The 18892-nt window shown below is 43.9% G+C and overlaps 3 protein-coding genes across 5 annotated transcripts; all 3 read right to left on the bottom strand.

Moving 5' to 3' along the window:
- Positions 1 to 681: 681 nt before the first annotated feature.
- On the bottom strand, positions 682 to 6599 carry LOC143480810 (transforming growth factor-beta receptor-associated protein 1). 3 transcript variants are annotated; one of them, XM_076978649.1, is made up of 12 exons: positions 6511 to 6599; positions 5588 to 6415; positions 5198 to 5392; positions 4791 to 4945; positions 4225 to 4307; positions 3783 to 4133; positions 3600 to 3657; positions 3343 to 3483; positions 2948 to 3088; positions 1874 to 2033; positions 1345 to 1766; positions 682 to 1164 (listed from the first exon to the last, which is right to left on the bottom strand). In XM_076978649.1, the coding sequence occupies exons 2-12, from the start codon at positions 6255 to 6257 to the stop codon at positions 1018 to 1020; spliced, it is 2523 nt and encodes an 840-aa protein (XP_076834764.1). In that variant the 5' UTR covers positions 6258 to 6415; positions 6511 to 6599; the 3' UTR covers positions 682 to 1017. The 3 variants fall into 3 exon arrangements, with proteins under 3 accessions (XP_076834764.1, XP_076834765.1, XP_076834766.1); XM_076978650.1 differs by having other exon boundaries at positions 3343 to 3471; positions 5588 to 6545; XM_076978651.1 differs by lacking the exon at positions 3600 to 3657 and having other exon boundaries at positions 3343 to 3471; positions 3995 to 4133; positions 5588 to 6545.
- Positions 6600 to 6736: 137 nt separating this feature from the next.
- fhl5 (four and a half LIM domains 5) lies at positions 6737 to 9167 on the bottom strand. The gene is made up of 6 exons (XM_076979008.1): positions 9027 to 9167; positions 8640 to 8814; positions 8324 to 8498; positions 7697 to 7866; positions 7361 to 7547; positions 6737 to 7240 (listed from the first exon to the last, which is right to left on the bottom strand). The coding sequence occupies exons 2-6, from the start codon at positions 8796 to 8798 to the stop codon at positions 7089 to 7091; spliced, it is 843 nt and encodes a 280-aa protein (XP_076835123.1). The 5' UTR covers positions 8799 to 8814; positions 9027 to 9167; the 3' UTR covers positions 6737 to 7088.
- Positions 9168 to 13774: 4607 nt separating this feature from the next.
- fut9a (fucosyltransferase 9a) lies at positions 13775 to 18369 on the bottom strand. The gene is made up of 3 exons (XM_076979026.1): positions 17793 to 18369; positions 15960 to 16135; positions 13775 to 15827 (listed from the first exon to the last, which is right to left on the bottom strand). The coding sequence occupies exon 3, from the start codon at positions 15817 to 15819 to the stop codon at positions 14740 to 14742; it is 1080 nt and encodes a 359-aa protein (XP_076835141.1). The 5' UTR covers positions 15820 to 15827; positions 15960 to 16135; positions 17793 to 18369; the 3' UTR covers positions 13775 to 14739.
- Between the last annotated feature and the right edge of the window lie 523 nt (positions 18370 to 18892).

The following is an 18892-nucleotide window of genomic DNA, read 5'->3' on the forward strand; positions in this document are numbered from 1 at the left end:
CATTCACATCAGCTACATAAGCACAGAAAGGCCAGTTGCTTCAAATGACACCTCCATAGTTTCATTGAGTTGAAAAGTCAAAAACGCAAACAGAAAAGTGCAAATTGTGCACATTTTTGGGCCAAGCTGTAGACCCATGGAGATGTATATACAGGCAATGTATGAACGTTCTTACAACTGACACGAGCAACTGTGTTTGAGCTTGTTTTGGTTGTTCAGTATGGTGTGCTGGTAAATGAATACCCTAGAGCTCGAATATAAACTGCTTATTCATATTTATATTGAGGTACACCAGACCTGTTGTGTAATTACTGCATCTGTTTAGTCACTTTTAAGGTGCATATGATTCATGCTTTAGGGTTCCTGCAGCTCAGTCAGCTGAGGTAACCCGGACCCTTGAGGCCTGAATCATGAGAAGTACAGCCAGTGTTGCTTTCTGTTATACCTCTCCATAATGGAGCCTGGGTTTGACATTCCCACAGTCTATGTGACATATATCACAGCCCAAGCGTGTACTGATTTACTGAGACTTATTTAGTCATTTCCACAAATGAACCAGTCTAGACTATGATATTATTCATGTACGATGGCTTGTCTGGTGTTTTAGTGTACAGTCTGCGTCTGGTGATGCTGTGCCCATGCCAAAGCTACACACAGACAGTTTTGTGGGTGCAAATGAGATGTTGCAATGTTTATGATATAATTTAATCAGTCACACAGACTCATAAATGTTTATGTAGAAGACCATATTATGTGACTCACATTGTATGTTCAAATAAACTGAAGATACAGTAAAATGTGATAAATGCATATGAATACTACATAAGCACAAAACAATGACTGGCAGGATTATATGTCCAGACTATATATCCAGGCCACGATACTCCAGTTACTTTGTTGGGAGGGGGGTGAACCCCGGACTTTCCATAACCCATTATTCTCCTATTCTCCTACATAATGCTCCACCCATATCATGTGCATGTCTTTTATTGACACGCTTGTCCATAAGACTTGTTTTCAGTAGCCCTGGTCTTCACTGCAGCAGTGTATGTGGAGTAGTTCACTGTTGGGCCTGCGGAGAAATTCAGGCCCTGTGAGCTGCCGTTGACAGGAATGACACACGCGGCTTCTGTCTAGCTTGACCTTTCCGTGAGCTGCTTCCATCTGTGGGCAGAAGACACGGCAGTGTTGGTGGCGGCTGAACAGAAGCCGAAATGACGCAGGAGATCGCTGTCCAGATTCTGCACTCGCACTTCGAGGAGGTAGATGAGGTGTGGTTCGCACGAGCTGTGAAACACATGGACTGTAAAAGTAAACGGCGTCCACTGTTAAAGAGATGCTCACCCAGGCACACTTGTGTCGGAGGTTCTCCACCTTCGCCAGGTTCTTCTCCAATCCCCTCGTCCTCCTCTGATGCATCGATGCTCTCAGGGACTCGTTTAGGAAACGCATGACTGGCTGAAGAGACCAGGAGCCAGGAAGCACCTCCAGTGCCCTGGCCGGGTCAAAAGCCTGGGCGCTGTTGTTGAGGAGATCTACCGCAGAGGTCACATGCCGGCTGGAACCGAGATAGATCTGGAGCAGGCAGAGGAAGAGCTGCTGGGTGCACTTCTTTTCTTGTCCAGCAGAGGTCCTCCAACAATAGGTTTCTGCAGCCCGTTCATCTTTCTCTTGATTGACCAGAAGGTCCAGGGCCTTTCTGTGTTCCCCAGCTCTCCCCAGCAGGATAGCTCTCTCCACATGGAGATGTGAGGACTTTATTTTTGCTGTGACAATAATAATCGGTGTGAACATTGTGGGTTGTTTGGGGATGATTGTTTGCTACAAAGATCTTTTTATAACTTATAATGTGCCAGAGGTGGCAGAGTGTTACCATGTAAAGCATCAGTGTCGTAGATGGACGATTGCCATAGGAACTGTTGCAGTTTCTCTCTCGTCTCCTGATTGGTTACATCGTTGATCTTATGCCTCTCTGTGGCGTCTAGAATCAGCGTGGCATACGTCATGGCGAGCAGTGTGTGGTGTTTCTCCTCCTTATGAAAGAGGATGAACATATTCACATCAGTTCAATATGCTGAATGGTTGTTTAATTGGAAACAGCACTACACGCGCTCCACAGGCCACACCTCCATAATTTGCATTGATTCACCAGGAAGCATTTTGTCTTCTCAGAGATAGAGAAACACTTACAAATGTGATCTCATTCTTCATCACATTGTCGAATGACATTGTTAACATTAATGTCAATCAGTAACTGAACCACACTGTGGAGAAATACCTTATTTATCATGTCACGGCTGCAAATCTGCAAAACTCCACTGAGAAGGTGGTATCCTTTCAGTTACAAATTTACTTTAAAGGTGATGAATGAGACTTTTGAGTCTGGCTTCAGAGCACATCGCAACCCTGAATCCAAACGAACCAACATCCCAAACCATCTCTGGCTAAACTCGGACACCAGTAACCTGTCTATACTGGTTGTTCTTGACCTCAGCGCTGCATTTGACACAGTGGACCGTTGTATACTGCTAAACGGTCTGAGAGACTGAGAGACTTAAGACTGCATTCTGCTACCACAGACATCACCTACCACAGACATCACCTACCACAGACATCACCTCTTGAACTCTCTTCCAGATGAGTAGAAGGGTTAAAGTGAAGACTTTAATAAGACTGCTCTGCTTTTACAGCATGTTTTGCTATATTTAATTGTTATTTCAATTATTTAATTGAAAGGATAGGCTATATATTGTAAGGATATACTGTGTAAAATCTACTGCGTGTACTGTGTTCCTTCAACTTGATTAGTCTTTTATTTTCTGCTAAGTACTTTGTAAACTGTGTGCTATATAAATAAAACAGACAAATAAAATAGATTAGATTAGATTATGTCAGTATTACTGTGTACAAACGTGGCACTGGCATCCATCCATTTGCGAGGACTTACCTCGCTGTGCAAGTCCTGGATCAGAAATTCCAAATACAAAATCAGAGCAACTGGGTAGTGAGATAAAATGGTTAGAACTTCATTTGGTGCAAACAGGCTTTGGGTATCTGGATCTCTCTTGGTAAAGATCAATGCTGCAGCCTGCATGGAAACGGAAGAAAAACAAGGTTTTATTCTCAGCTCAAATATGACCCATTATCTCCAAAACAATTTAAGGGGCGATACTGTGGCTGAAAATGCAAAGTGATCTTTGACTTTCTTTCCAAACTGCAGTACTGGAAGAAGGATCGGGTGACTGTAAACCTCGAATTACAACTGAAACTGTAACCCTCGAATTACAGTCTTAATTGTGTTTGGCCTCTAGCACTGAACACTGCAGACATGAGAGTACTTGCTTTTTGGTCTTTCTGAAGAACCCAATCAGCGGCCTCCAAAATGACCGATTTCTGCTCCAGCTGACAAAGCGTCTTCACGATGTGCAGGAGAACTTCCTGTGAGGAGTCCCCACACTCACCGTTCACAACCTGGGCCCAAATCTGTCATAACCACCCATGTCAGCCTACCATATTCTGCATTAGACTTTATGTTGTGTTATCATTTATTTTTTAAAAACATGCATTATTATGATTCATCAGATTATTAAATTCAAAACCTGAAATGCATTGAAATGTTGAGCCTGGCTTTGATACAGCAGTCCGATTGTGAAAAATCTGAAATGGCAAAACAAAGTGGAATTTATGAGGTAAAAATATAAATTGTATATAATAAAATATATGTTTGTTTTAGGCATGAGATGCTATAGTTAATGAACCAGCTGCCTTTGCCTCTGTCTGACCTTTTGTGATGGCGTAGATCTGGCTCACACACATGGAGGATGCAGTGGTTTGGTGCTGACACAAACTGGTCTAAGTTGGCATAGTCTTCCTGCTCTAAGTACAGTTTTAAAAGGGCCGTGTCCACTTCCTGAGGGCAGATCTGGCCCTGGGCCGTCCCGCGGACCTCTCTTAAGAAGCCACCGAGGAAGCTGAGATATCGCTGAAAAGTCACCTGGTCCTCCTGATTTAGTTCCCTCAAGTCCCTGGTGTTGCTCACTGCAGGAAGTGGGTTTGAAGGTTTGAAGTCGTCGCTGCCACTGACTGTTGCTGGGTAAACGCTAATGATTTCCCGCGGATCCAGCTCACTTTTACTGAGGAAAAGCGATGTTTAACAATAAAATGACGTAACGAACTGCATGGTCTCAACTTATGCAAATGGCTGCTTTGAAAAGACATAATTACATGAAATGCTCTATGGCCTCAGGAAAAGCTTCATTGTAGAAATGTATCCATCCGGATGTGCAGGCAATTTTCCTCTGCAGGTCCTACAGGTGAATTTGAACATTTTAAAAAGCACTTTCCCACATCTTGATACTAAGATTTTTTCTTCAGCTCAGAAGACAGATCCGAAATGCGATGGATGATTAAAAGGGAAATAATTGTGTCTTGAAAATGTGGACTGTTAGTGTAAGACCTGGTAAAGGTGGAACGAAATCTCTCCATCTGTAGCACGTTTCTGTGCACGTTTCTGTGTTCCTGTGATTGGTTTTTAGCAGTTCACAAGCTGCTTAACTCCACAGATACAGTAGCATCATATTCATCAAACCTGACATCCATTCTCCATGGAGATCTACAGTAGTCCTCAAACATCATCCCTTTTGGCTGGTTGCAGATGATAATTAAGTGTAATCTACAGTCAGACGCAGTGATAACGCAGCAAGATATGCATTCTGGTATGAAGTGGATTCTGGTTTGCTTACCAGAGGATTGAAGCCACTCTGTCTACTGCTGTATCATCCCCTTCTTACCTTATAACAGTCCCCTGGCAAAAGAGCCTGGACTCCATCCAGCAACGTCGATGCTTCCTCCACCCTCTCCAGTCCGAGCAGACCTTGGATCTGATCCTCCAGGGCTGTCTGGGACAGGAGACGAACCTCCCGCTCAGCAACTACAAAAACACTTTCTAGACAGAGGGAGCCAAGAGTTGAAAGAGGAATGATGCAACACACATCACAGCAGTAGCTATGATGTTATCTCTCCAACATTTTCCCAGTGTATTTTACAAGACTTCACTGCCAGAAGTCTAACTGGAAAAAAGTACTGTCTTGTAAAGTCCTACAGTTTTACTTAAACAGAATATAACATAATATAGCAATGCAATGCGCTTGCTCAACAACTGAACATTATACCAATATACAAATAATGGAAACAAAACCTGGGGTGGAAAGAAGTGCTTTGCCTCCTTGAATGTAGATGGTCTGTTTCAGCTGCTGGTCCAGCATGCTGTAGATGTGGAGAGTCTGATTGCGCAGGGCCAGCAGATAGGGGAACAGAACCGCTGCGTCCAGCACGCCGTCGGGCCACGGCACCGGAGGCCTCTGAGATGTGCCGTTCTGCATCACAAACATGCCTGCACAAGAAACCGTCCTGTTCATTTTGATTCACTCCAATTCGGATCAGTGTAATTCAGTTCAACTCAGCTCGATTCCGTTTCATTTGTGAAATCTGAAATTGCGAGGATGCTGTTTTATGATGAGTTGCTATGGGCTCGAATGTTTGCTTGTTTAACGTTTTTCCATCGGTATGACTATTAAATGAGTCTCACCCAGGTTTCCTGGCCCGTTGAGAAGGAACTCCCCTTTCACACTCTCCTTCACAATGACGTTTTGTTTCCCCACGTCATGTGTGAAGAGCTGGAGAGTGCTCTGGCTCAGGTAGTCGTGGAGGATGTATCTGTCGCTCGTGGCCACGCATAGGCGTGTCTCGTGCGCGACCAGAGCCACAGGTTCCTGCGGGAGAACCACCTGGCCCACGCACTCCCATCTGTCCACATACACCCTGTGAATGCTCACCGCCCTCCGCTTGGCGCTGGCAGAGAACAGCTCGACGAACACAGATTGCGCGCGAGCAGCCGGCTCGCCCGCATAAAACAGAGACACATTCTGAATGCTCTTCAAGCCCGGGACGGGCTCCAGGGAGAACATGTTCAGCGCCGTGATGGTGCCATCCCAGAGCACTAGAAGGTGGTTCAGAACCGGCAGGGCCTTCAGTTGGCTAACGGCCCGGCCCCGACCCATCTGCCTCCTCGACACCTCCCGGGCTCCGGGACTCTCTCCTCTACTCGGGCCTGTGACGGTGAGATGTTGGATGACTCCATCCTTTCGTCCGACATAGAGGTTGTTGCAGAAAAACTCCAGACACTGAAAGGTGCATTTGTCCTTGCCTTTGCCAGCAGGCACCTCCTCAAAGACAAGCGAGGAACTAAAAACATTCATCTGTGTGCGTTTCTGGGTGACGGTCAAAAAAATATCACACAGAACAAAATGGATGACAAAGCAGGGAAATTCCCCTCCCTCTCCGGTCCCCAAAAAAAGTACAAGAGTTCTTCAAAGGTTCTTGAACGTGTTCAGTATTTCACGTCCAATCCAACAGGCTAAAAATGTAAGATCAATTTTCTGTATTAACATAATAAAAGAATATATATAAATATATATTTCTACAGTTTAAATGAATGTTTAATGCTCTCACGTCTGTAGTGCCAAGGACGTCCTGCTACAGACAGAATGCAGCTTTTCTCTGGATGAATTTTGACCTTGCCATGTGACTTACACTGAGAGGAAGTTAGTGTCAGCAGTTTGCATGGGCAGAGCGTGGAGAGTTGCACAATGTCATGAAGCTGTATGCACATTAACTACTGAAAATGTGGAGTGGGTAAGCAAATGAAGTTTTAAACATAGACAGAGATGTTGCAACACCAGTAAGCATTTTTATTTTGAAGATTAAATATTTTACAGTATTTACTGCCTTGCTCAAAAGTACCTTGCTAACTAAAGAAGATGCCTCTGACAAAGAAATTCTTTGAATATAATCTAAATTTTCTGCCTCACCAAAACATTACATTGAGCAGTATGACGCAAACTTCATTCATATCTAGTTACTAAATTCAGCTTATTGTAATTCAAGCTGAAATGCCCCAGTGTATGTTAGAAACCATACATTGGCTCTGCAGAAAAAACACTCTGCAAAAAGGACAGAAGACGATGTCCACCGGTCTTCCGCAGCGGGATTCTCCCGGCTCGGGTTGAGGTTAAATTCCTCAGGCGAGGTCACTTTTCGCGGCCACAGTCGGTGCACAGGATGTCGTCGCGAGCGGTGAGAAAGCCGCGGCCCACCAGCGAAACGGAACACTGCATGCAGGAGAAACACTCGCTGTGCCACTGCCGCTCCTCGAACGACACGTACTTCGCACCCGCCAAACCTGCAACATACGCAACGTTACCTCACAGCGAATCCCCCGAATCCCAAACCCTATAACAGATCACGGTGCAAATCACGCTGAAGGTGAATTCACTGTATTTTCTGGGGTGGGAACACTTACTAGTGATGGGTTTGGTGCAACCCACACATTTCTTGGCGTAGAGGTTACTGAAGCATTCCAGGCAGTAGGGGTAGTTTTCTCTGGATGTGAAGCGCTGACCTGCCAGTTGCTTCTTGCAGCCGATGCAGGTAAAACATTCTCGATGCCATGGGCTGTCATGGTAAGTGACCCCGCCAGTAGTAATGGCCTTAAGAAAGCACGCACACATGATTTCGACTCATACTGCAATCAGTTGGTTCGCACTGTTAGTCACAGCTATATACTGATATCAAATAGCAGTGGGTGTATATTCCTCTCAGTCTCTGTGGTTATGTGTATGCATACTGCATCACTCACTTTTTTGCAGGCACAGCACTGATAGGCAAACTGCTTCTCAAAACAGGGAACACAGAAGTAGCTGTTATCTTTGGGGATGAAGGACTTGGTTCCTATTGGCTGCTGACAGCGCTGACACAGAAAGCAGGTCTCATGCCAGCTGTTCCCCTTGTATTCCATTTTCCGTGAGCCTAGCCCAAACCCAAACGCATACAGCTGCACTTAAGAACAAGGCGGGAATTGGCAACACTTCGATTTGATAGCAGTGCATTTTTCTAACACCTAATTCGGGTCCTGCACTGCCTCTGCATTGTAAATGTTAATGTTCTCCCAGCTCAAGTACACATAACAAATCACCAGGAAGTTAGTAAGCACTTTAAACCTACATCATAAACCATCCGTGAGCATCACATGACATCATAACCCATCCATGAGCATCACATGACATCATATGACATCATAAACCATCCGTGAGCATCACATGATATTATATGACATCATAAACCATCCGTGAGCATCACATGACATCATATGACATCATAAACCATCCGTGAGCATCATGCATTCTACTGGAATGGAAAAAGGACCTTAAATGATTGATGACAATGGCGCGCTGTGTAGGTCAGCGTGTGGGTCAGTGCATGCTACCTGGCATGATGGTTTTCTTGCAGGTGGCACACTTTGAGGAGTACTCATGGGAGTAGCACTCCGTGCAGAGGAGCAGCTCGTCCTTAGCTGCAAACGCTTTCTCCACCAAGGAACGCCCACATTTGGCACACATGAAGCAGCTCTCGTGCCAGTGGCGATCCTTGTACGACAGGTCCTTCCATTTACAGAGGGAATAATGATTGTGACAAGTGTTTGTGTTAGTTCCTATTTATTTGCCATTTGTTATTGTGAGGGCAAATCTAGAGGATGTGTTGAGATGCAGAAGGCAGGGTGTGTTTAAAAGTTTCTCTCTTACCTTGCAACTGCATCCGATTGGCAGAGAGCATTCTTCACAGGAGTTGGCAAAGAGGTTCTCATAACACTTGGTGCAGTATTGCGTGTCTTCTTTTAAAATGTACTTCTTGCCAAGCAAAGAGTCTTTGCAGTAATGGCAGTCAAATCGTTCAGTGGACATTGCTGTTTACGACCCGCTGTTGAGGAGCAATGAACAGGGCCGTAAAAACGTTAGCACATCAGGAAACCTCAGCAAACATGCACATGCTGTTTTCTAGCCACACCATGAAGGGCTATTCTCTTGGAAACCTTGTTGTGCAGAGGACTGCAGAGATGCCTACAGCAACATCTTGGAAACTGCAAATGTTTGGCAACAGAGGATGATCGAGCATAGTGAGTAAAACTGTACCTTCAGTGCAGTGCTGGGCAGTTCAGAAGTGGTGCAAGTGGAGACTTGCAGAGTGACTACCAGGCGTGGGGTGGGATGGGATCAACAGGACACAACGAAAAGACCCCCTATAAATACTATTCCCCTTATTAGCTGGAATCCCCAGGGAGAATAAGCAAGCTGCACATATCTGCACCTTTTATGGGAGTTCGCCCACTTGTGGCCAGTGTGTGTGTATAGGTGGGTGTGTGAAAATGTATGTGCAGGAAAGTGTGCTGAATCACTGAAATAAATTATGTATATATATGTATTTTTCCTTGCATCGGTTCGGTTTGTAGGTAAATCTTCTAGAGCTATAACTCAAAGTAGTGTAATAGCGTAAAAAAGGGTTTGATTTTTCTTTTTTCTTTACTCATGAGCGTATTAACCTGTCACTTACTGCTCTATTTGACATTTGGGCTGAGTGTCTAGATGCTCAGTGCCCGTCTGGGTCTGTAGAGGAGCCCGCAGGCAGTTGCCGGGGACGTACTGGATGCCAAGCGTCATAGTAACCGCTTCCACTGTCTTGGCTTGGCTGAGCTTCGTAGCTGTGAACTGATTCCGGCGAGCCAGATTTCCTAGCGAGGGGCCATCTTTCAGTTCATCCAACCATGGCTGAATAAACATGACACTTCATCAAAGAAAGCATTTGTGGCCAGTTGATTTGGTAATTAAACCTACCCCGGACTGATTGCAGTGTTTGAGACCTGCGGACATCTTTATCTCGGTGCTTGGCTCTTCAGTTGTGAACCAAATCCAGCTACTTAAAAAAATGAATCTTTGAGCATGTAGTCGTACCTTTTTTAGCTGGATAAGGGGTTTGTGGGTAAAAATAGCACAGGAAGAGCGGTGGTTCAAGAGCGTCATCCATCTTGCCTATACCCAGGGATGTCATTTGCCCAGTTACGGCGGAGAGGAACACGGCCTCCTTTAGGAATTCTTGGCATTATTATCTATGTCCTCCTGCTCTTCCAGCATCCGTGTCTTCATTCTAACACGCATCACTAATGTCAGCATCACCTGCTATGTTTGTGAGTGGACTCGTATTTTGATCCATCGCAAGAGGCCTTTTAGCTCAGACAAGTCATGCAGCTGTCATCCAATTAATCTTTGTGGGTAGCTGGTAGCCCCTTCCACAATAAACAAACATACACAGTCAAAGTTACTAGGCATCAGTGCTACCAATACATCATGTGTTCATCTTTGTGTGTGTGTGTTTTCTCCAAAGAGTGAAAAAGAGCATCGCTTTGATATGCAGAAACATATCAATGATTTAAGTAGGATATTTTTAGCTATTATATAATAGGCAAGGCAACATTTTGCTGATCTCTACTGATATTTTTAAAGGTTGAAATGTAAAGAGGCTGTTTCTTTATGAGAGACTCTGTATGATGAAACCTTCAGCTGATTTCAGTGCCTGACACCAGTTTAGCTCTACCTCAGTCAGAACAGGTACAAGGTAATTGTTACGTTTGTGAGGAAGGTGTCGGTCTGTTCCTACTGATAATTGAACCCCATGTGATGACAAGTGTGAGAAATCAATGCTTTAAAGGCTTCCGACTAACAGCACGGTGATTCACAAGAACGACAGCTGCTTAACCTGGTGCTGACAGCATAAATGGGGCTGTCGGCAGGAAATCGGGAAGGGCCTCTTTGTGACAACTGACCAAGACCCAGGCTGGTCTCACGTAGCGGGGCGGTAGCCTTACCCAGCGGGGCGGTAGCCTTACCCAGCCGTCTCCACGCGGGAGGCCTCCTGCTGGAACAAAATATACTCAGGAGAAGACTAGGCGGGGAGGCGCAGTCGTGAAACCCTGTGATCTTGCAGAAACATACACCCCCTCCGAGACCCAGAACAACCAGTGAGACCCCCAGGCCCCCCAGAGCTGCCCATGGAGTCACTGTGGGACAGTGTGGTAGGGCTTTGTAGGGGGAGGCAAGCGAGCTTATCATCTCACGGTGGGCGCAAGGCCAGACTCTCCTAATGCACACTGCCATTCTGAAGCAATAATGCAGCTTTCTCTGACAAACCATGCTGACTGCGTGGCCTCCTGAGTCCTAAGAAATGAAAAGATGTTTGGGAGAGTTTGCTGTGGAAAGTTTGCTTCAGGGAATCTGGATATGATAACCCCTTTAGGGAGTTTGCTAAAAAGAAACACTCATTTTATCTATGTAGGCTACATTGTCTTTCAATTGAGAAATTCTAAATGGCAGTGCTATCAGGGCCCAGATTCAGACTAACAGTGGCAGTGGCAGAAAAAATACTTTTATTTACAGAAAACAGGTCTCAAAATACAATCCATTAGATTTAAAGGGATTCTTAGTCCCTGACATTTATGCAGGTACAAAAGTCTTAGGTCTTTATCAACCCCATCCCCGAACAACACAAACAGTATCATGCTCTATCATGCTATGTAATTTGACATGTAGATTTATTACGAAGCAGGCATCCATGGCGATGTGACAGAGGCCTTAGTGTTGACCAAATAAACGCGTTGGTTCAAGAGGACAACTTCAAATGCCAGAGTATCACGTACCCGCAGAGTTACAAACGACAGCCGGTGGATTTAACGGTTAGCATAGCGCCATTGTCCCCTTGGAGACGTCAACCTACAGCGCATGTGGTTGGCTATTTATACCAGCTTAGCTGTGCCTGAAGAAGCGTTCACTGCTGGACTGTGATTGTACTGAGGACTATAATCTGCTACACGTTGAAATTCAACACCAAAAACCTATTTTTAGCGTCCTCTAAACCTTACGAGCCGCGACTGGGTCAATGAAGGTACCGTGGGCTTGAAGCCGGAGAGCTCAGGTTTCTACTGTTAGATCTTACCTGGATTGGCTAAGGCCTGAGACGAATCCATTTAAATGCAAATTATATAAGCAGTGTGTGGATGTACAAGTCTTGAATGCGTATGAGCTAATAAGACAGTTAAGAGTTCCAGTGAGCAAAATAGTAGCCTTATTTTCCCTAAGGGAATAAGGTAATTTGGTATTCAGGAAACACTGTGCAGTTTTTATGTGTTAATATTTATTCACACCACACAGTGGTACACATGTGCAATTTAATTAAGTCATTTTATTTTCATGACACTAACAGACGTCTACAATAAATCATTTGGCAAATTAATGTTTTGGCAGAATATTTTGCAATGATTGGTTCAAAACACCTTCCAGTCCTTTTGCACATAGGGAATGTAGGTCATTTCAAACTGGAGTCCATAATGCATAGAGAAATACTCTGTGTCACCAGCCTAAATGCATGACCCAGCAGACACACAGCGCAAACGCACTCAAAATACAAAGACTGTTTGTTAAAGGGAACCAGGATCTCACAGCAAACGCTGGAGACAGTGAGTGAGTGAGAGAGAGAGAGAGAGTGAGTGAGAGTGAGAGTGAGAGTGAGAGAGAGAGAGAGATAGATAGATAGATAGATAGATAGATAGATAGATAGATAGATAGATAGATAGATAGATAGATAGATAGATAGAAAAGACAATGAAACAGTACAAATGCTTTCCATGAATATAGTCAGGAGGCAACCTCAGTTTCACATAAGAAGTGTGTTCTTATACAAACAGAAATGTAGAAATAAAAGTCCCCTCCTCCCTTCCCTTCTTTTTCGTCATGTCACTTCTGACACTTACTCAGTACGAGTCAGCATACGACCGACGCACGCTACGACACAGGTGGATGTGCCGGCTCTCAGCTGAATATCCTCTGGAAGGTCTCAGCTTGAGAGTGTCAAGGGGATTAGGACTAATCCCCAAGCTTTTCACATTTTCCTTGGGAACACTGCCACGTCGGAGAACATCCTGTCCGGTTCGTTGTCCGCTCCTCTCTACGACGCCAGAGTTTTCTTCTCCTCCACCTCTCGTCCTCTGACGAAGGACCTTCTTGATGGCCCACTTCCTACATCATGCTTCAGTGCGTTCATTTGTTCTCACAGTATTTGACAGCTACAGGTTAGACATCCTCACACAGCTATTTACAGTACATACACATTGAGTGATCACAGCTTATTCTTACTGTACAAATATTAAAGATTGATCAGAGAATTCTGTTGTGTACAGCACATTTGTAGCAACGGCATCTGTGTTTCTAAAAAAAAAAAAAAAGGTTCATGTAAGATTTGATCACACAAGTTTGACATTGGGCAACCATAAAAACATTGTACGTATATAGTGAACCCAAAAGCATTGTTAACAAAGCATAAGCTTCTGTTAAAACTCACATTTAGAATACGAAAGTTAAGAAAACTGATATTTTGTAATATTTTCTGCAGCGAGGAACCTGTAACAAAGGAACTCCATAATATAATTGATACACAGCTACATAATTGGTTGCAATGTTGTTCCATTAAAGAGAAAAAAGCAAACATTCAAAAAGTGGGGTGTCAGTGTCAGTGTTAGCTCTGTTGGCCTGGACCGGCTTTCTCAATTGCTTGTAATGGGAATTAAAACTGAGCAAAAGCCTCGTCATATGAATCACGTCTCACATTGTCTTCTGAAGAGTGCGAGGCAGTATGTTTTACATGTGCCCCGTCTCCGTATTTCTCTCTAAGTGCTTTACGCTTTCAGCTCCAATGTAAATTAAACCTTTGGCACAAAACAAGTTTGCTGAGCTTACATTCATGGTTATTACCTAGCGTGCCACCCTCAACCCCATCACCCCATCACCCCGACCCCCCCCTTCAACCCATCACCCCACCACCCCACCCACCACTCATCTCCCAACATTTATTTCTTGTAGAGCCACACCTGTAAAACAATATCTACAATAAATTTAAATATACATGAAAAGAACATTGAATACAGTCATCTGTGGAATTACCATGGAAATCCCACCAACAGAGACTGAAACAGAGACACATCGTGCACCGAGCCCATATGGTAGCCATTGCTGAAAGATGATTTGTAGGTGTGTGGATACAGTGGTCCCACAGGCTACCATATGCACGTCCAACTTGGGCTCATAAGTCACCACATTACCATCTGTTTGACAAGAGATTTAAATATTAAAATATTTCAACATTTAAATATTTCAAATGAGGAAATATACAGTGCTGTGATGCAGTCCCAAGCAAGGTAAAACAATGCCGTGCGTGACAAAGGCAGTTCAAGTGACATCCTTACATCCTTTATGAAAAAGGTGAGAGGCAGACTTTCTCAAAATAGACACTGCACACTTTACAGCAGGTGGACTACACACATGGCTTCTGTGTCTGCATAGATGACCGACAAATACTAACAGCTACACAATATCAGAATGAAATAAATAATGTACAAATAGTTCATATTCAACAATTATCACTACTTTCTCTGGAATACATCAGCGATGTCATGCGTCTTGAACAGACGTACTGCATGTGTGATGCCATTTTGAATAACATTTGACAAGTGGACTTCTCATGAAATATGTTAAATAAAAAGGCATTAAGAAAAAATACAGTAGCAAACATTATCGCTTAATAAAATATGCTCTTCAAGTGCAAAATTAATATATATGGAGGATGATCTGAACTAAAACCACCAAAATAAATTAATGTCTACTTTGGACCATTTTATAAAATTAAAACTGACCAGTCTGTGCAGCCAGAGGCAGTCCCTCATTTGAAGATAATCAGACCAAACTTGCCATTGAATCGTTCATTCAGGTGACCTGAAGACATCTGTAGTTATCTGTAGTAACTAGATTAACCCCAGTACCATTTGTCAAGATTATTAAACGTCTTGTACTCATTGTGCCTTCTGATGTAATCACAGGCCAGGCATGTGTGCTCGGCCCAAAAGTAGGCCTTCTTCACCTTGAAATGTTTGCGCCAGTTAAAGTACCTCAGATACAGCTCCTCATTTTTGTCCAGAAGAAGAAGGTAGTCGGCCAGCTCTTTCGGAGAGGAGAAGTCATCGACGTGGATGAAGGCGTCGCCCTCCACAAAATTCTGATAGTTCTCCCTGGGTGGGCCCAGAACCACCGGAACGGTGCCAACAGAGAGAGGGTTGTACAGCTTCTCTGTGATGTAGTCTTTGTGAATGGAGTTCTCAAACGCCAAGTAGAACTTACAGCTGGCTATGGTGGGGAAATAGTCCTGGTCGGATATGTACTCACCGAAAGCCTGGCCGTAAGCGTGGATCTCAATGTGCTTGTACAGTTCATTGTAGTACTTCACTCTCACGTGGTCTGGGTTCCAGTTGCTCACAATCCAACAAATGAGCTTGTTCTTGCTCGGTGGTACAAAGTCTTCGTCCCCGCGAGCTGCGACAATGGCTCCGTAAGGCACTTCAATGTCAGCATCCTGACGATAGTTCAGAGTCAGATTGAACAAGTTTTCAATCCCGGGCAACTGGGAGGAGTGCGACGGCGACTCGAGGTTCATCCAGATCCATTTCTGGAGAGGAGGTCGATACGGAGAAGGTATGTTGGACAGGTCGGCGCTGATGTCCCTGTGGTGAATAACGACCGCATCGGACTTGTTGTACAGGGTCCGATCGGCGGTGATGAAGCAGCCGTCGATGTTGAACAGGGAGCTGCAGACGTTCAGGTCGTAGGTCTCGCCAAACGGCCATAGCCAGACGAGCACTACAGTCTGGTTCTGGTCACTTCTGTTGGACAGGAGGCTCTTGACTCGGGCAGTGGAGGTTTCAGATTCAACAGGGCCCGACAACCAGCTAGTAGATGGTTTGATGTACATCAAAAACACAGTCACAAAACAGCCCAGTAAGAATGTGCCAAGCAGAAGGGGTCGTAGAATTCTGTGAGTTGGTGCAGATGGCATACTCTGGCCTTCAAAAGACATGAAAGGAAACAAAGACATGGCTATGAGGATGAGGAGTGACATTCACACATTCACAGGTGCACATATTCAACCATGGTGCTGTATCAAATGTGTGGAATATCAGGGTTTGTGTTTTTTACCTGGTAGGTTTGCTGCTATTCAGGAACAGAAATGATGCTGTGAATCAGCTGCTATGTATCAGATATTCCGCCTTTTTAATGGTTAAAAAATAAATAAAAATAGCTACGAAGAGCTAAAAAGCATTTGAATCTCCAGGTGGTCCAGCAGTCGAAACAGGTTTTCTCAGCGAGGGTCCCTTTGAAAAAATGAAATAATTACTTCATTTTTTTGGTAAAACCCCACAACACAGAACAGTCCACAGTATACATAAAAATCCTAGCGTAATATTTAACTCAGTGACTGAAAGACTAAATTAATTGACCTACCTAATCACGAAAGACATAAAGGTATTGCATCGTTTTAATTTTGCATGTTCAAATTTAATGCATGAGAACACTGCCACCTGCAGGACAGTTGTGAGACTGGCCCACCTACGGGCTCGGGGGTGTTTGCTTCTTGAAGACGTTTCCAAATAACAACAAACAGGACCGTGGGGGACGAGCAGCTCACCTTGAGTGCCGCGTCCCCAGTTTAATCAAACATATCAGACATGTCTTTAATCAGACACATCTTTAATCAGACACATCTTCCCCGAGCTTATAAGACCAGCAAGGCTTTTCATTTCTTGCACCGGTTTGGTATTTGAGATCTCGACACAGATTGAGACACTGATACAAATTCAAGCCCTAAACAAATGGTGTCTTTAAAGGCGCGTGTGCCTTTCACACCAAGACCTCTTAGAAAATAACACTGAGTCGATGCTCATGCTGGTAGAAGAAAGGAATGAAACAGAAACAATGCGTTTGTGCAATGTCTTGATCAGAGAAACACCTAAGCTTAAATAAAATGTTCTGAAATGTAATATTTGTAGTGGATGCAGCAACTCAGTGTTTTGGACATGTACAATCCTCAATTTTGTACTTTTATATTTCCCTTCTCTTGCATAATTTCCATTTATCGCAGACATTATAATGCGTATTGGAAACGTACTGGTAAAAATGTATATTTGCATATATTGTATATTTATACTGTAAAATTAACCGGCTAGGTAATATAGAAAGGTCCTAAACTGCTGTTCCGTAAATAGACAGGCTCGTTTTAAGTGTAGGCTATGGTGATTTTTTAGGGCATGCAGTGGGAGTCGCATGGGTGGTAGTAGCCAAGTGCGCTCACGTGTTTTGGGGGGGAAAGGAGACGACCATGGGAGGAAAACCATTTAACAATGTGTTCGGAGGAGTGAGTATATTTCACTGTAGTTCGTTTTCATTACGCGATAAAAAACATTTCAGAGAGCGTTAATGGAATCACATGCCCAGTCTCCGATCCGAACCCATACGTCCTCAACACAGAGCCTATCCATAAAATGATGGTGATGATGATGATAATAATACTTTATTGTCAGACCAGATCTGAAATTTGTCAAAAGGTAGGCTATCACTCACACTGAACATTTATTTTATGAGGTGATATTGAAGGTCACTTATAGTACTTTATAACATGTTTGACATCATCGGCTGGCATGTCTTTGCCCATATTGCCTATATGATTTTTTTATCCATCTAACCACCTTAGTGTATCTAACCGCCTTCCAGTTTTGAGCAAAACCGCATCGTAGTCAAAAAGGTCGCAAGAACGTGCCTGCTCGCCCCTTTACTTATTTACACGACTTAGAAACCACAGACACATTGAAACAGTCGTATAGTATAGATGATAGTAGGCACTGAACCATTCTGTGTTCAGCATTTGTGTGTGAAAGGAATCGCAGAAGGGATGTCAGCCGTGCTCCTTTTCGCACGAAGCTGATTTCAAGCAGGTAACCTTGGTCATATAGCGGTGAAAAAAACATCACTCACCATTCCCAGGACCGACGAAGCCTAATTGCGATACACCATCATCATGCTGCTCTCTTCATTGTAGATCCCGGCCTGTGTGCTCCACACAGCTCACACAAATCCCCAGTGATGGCAGGATGGTATCTGACAGAGCAGGGCTCGACAGGACCCGAACCCATGCTCTTCGCGTTTGGTTATCAGCTGATACAGCGACGTCCTTTGAATCGTAAATAATAGAGATTTCGGTGTATCAAGACATCAAAACTGCGCCTATTGAAAATACGCCGAAGAAATGAGCAAACGCGACACTTGAAAGGATAAACGTGTGATGCGCCGTGAAACGACGTCCTCACCGGCCGCACATGCGCCAGTTACCTTTCTGGTGTTTACCGTCAATGCGGTTCTGTGAAGCATAGACTGGTCTGCACCCCGACCAAGCGGCACAGCACCACATATCTGATGTATGCGCAGATTTGGGAAACAACACCTGATCATAAAAAAAACTGATCGCAAAATATACTGTGGGAAATATTAGAGCTGCGATGTGTCATATAAATTCATCAGGGAGACAATTCAATGAGATACCCGTTGGTGGCCAGTCCCATGAAGACATCTTCGTGTTCGGTGGAGAGGGAGAAAGCAAGAATATCCAGTATATCATAATGTTTTATTCCACAAATGTATATTATATTACTCATAAACATTACTCAAATGCAGGAAATTAATAAAGCGCTGTATTAAAGGTTCTGGGGATATTGTAGAACACAGGCATTTAATTACACCATTTTAAATAATTAGAATGTATGGCTCTAATTCTGAATTTAGAATAGGCCTATGGAAATAATTTATTATTTTGCTTAATTTTTTCTGTACCTGAGCCCTCTTCACTTTCTTCACATTGCAGTACAGATTACACCAGACGTTGCAGAGACGAACATGACAAAATGGACTTTCAAACATATACCAACCAACCAAAGGACTACAATTTTTGATATTTTCAACTTTGAGCCAAATAACCATTGTGCAGTACAGCTGTAATGTGGTGACACCACTACCACTGCTAAGGAAATGTTCACTGCTTACATAAAAGGCATTGTTGAAGGTATTGACCTGCACATCAT

Source organism: Brachyhypopomus gauderio, chromosome 17 (assembly GCF_052324685.1).
Source record: "Brachyhypopomus gauderio isolate BG-103 chromosome 17, BGAUD_0.2, whole genome shotgun sequence".
Taxonomy (NCBI): domain Eukaryota; kingdom Metazoa; phylum Chordata; class Actinopteri; order Gymnotiformes; family Hypopomidae; genus Brachyhypopomus; species Brachyhypopomus gauderio.

Bases quoted from the DNA above. Each gene is read 5' to 3' on its own strand.
- LOC143480810 (XM_076978649.1), bottom strand. From the start codon at position 6,257: ATGAATGTTTTTAGTTCCTCGCTTGTCTTTGAGGAGGTGCCTGCTGGC. The intron at 5,393-5,587 runs GTGAGACTCATT...TTTCTTGTGCAG, and splicing joins CAACGGGCCAGGAAACCTGG to GCATGTTTGTGATGCAGAAC. The intron at 4,308-4,790 runs GTAAGAAGGGGA...ATTCACCTGTAG, and splicing joins TGCCAGGGGACTGTTATAAG to GACCTGCAGAGGAAAATTGC.
- fhl5 (XM_076979008.1), bottom strand. From the start codon at position 8,798: ATGTCCACTGAACGATTTGACTGCCATTACTGCAAAGACTCTTTGCTT. The intron at 8,499-8,639 runs GTAAGAGAGAAA...TGTAAATGGAAG, and splicing joins CAATCGGATGCAGTTGCAAG to GACCTGTCGTACAAGGATCG. The intron at 7,548-7,696 runs GTGAGTGATGCA...TGCTTTCTTAAG, and splicing joins AGTGCTGTGCCTGCAAAAAA to GCCATTACTACTGGCGGGGT.
- fut9a (XM_076979026.1), bottom strand. From the start codon at position 15,819: ATGCCATCTGCACCAACTCACAGAATTCTACGACCCCTTCTGCTTGGC.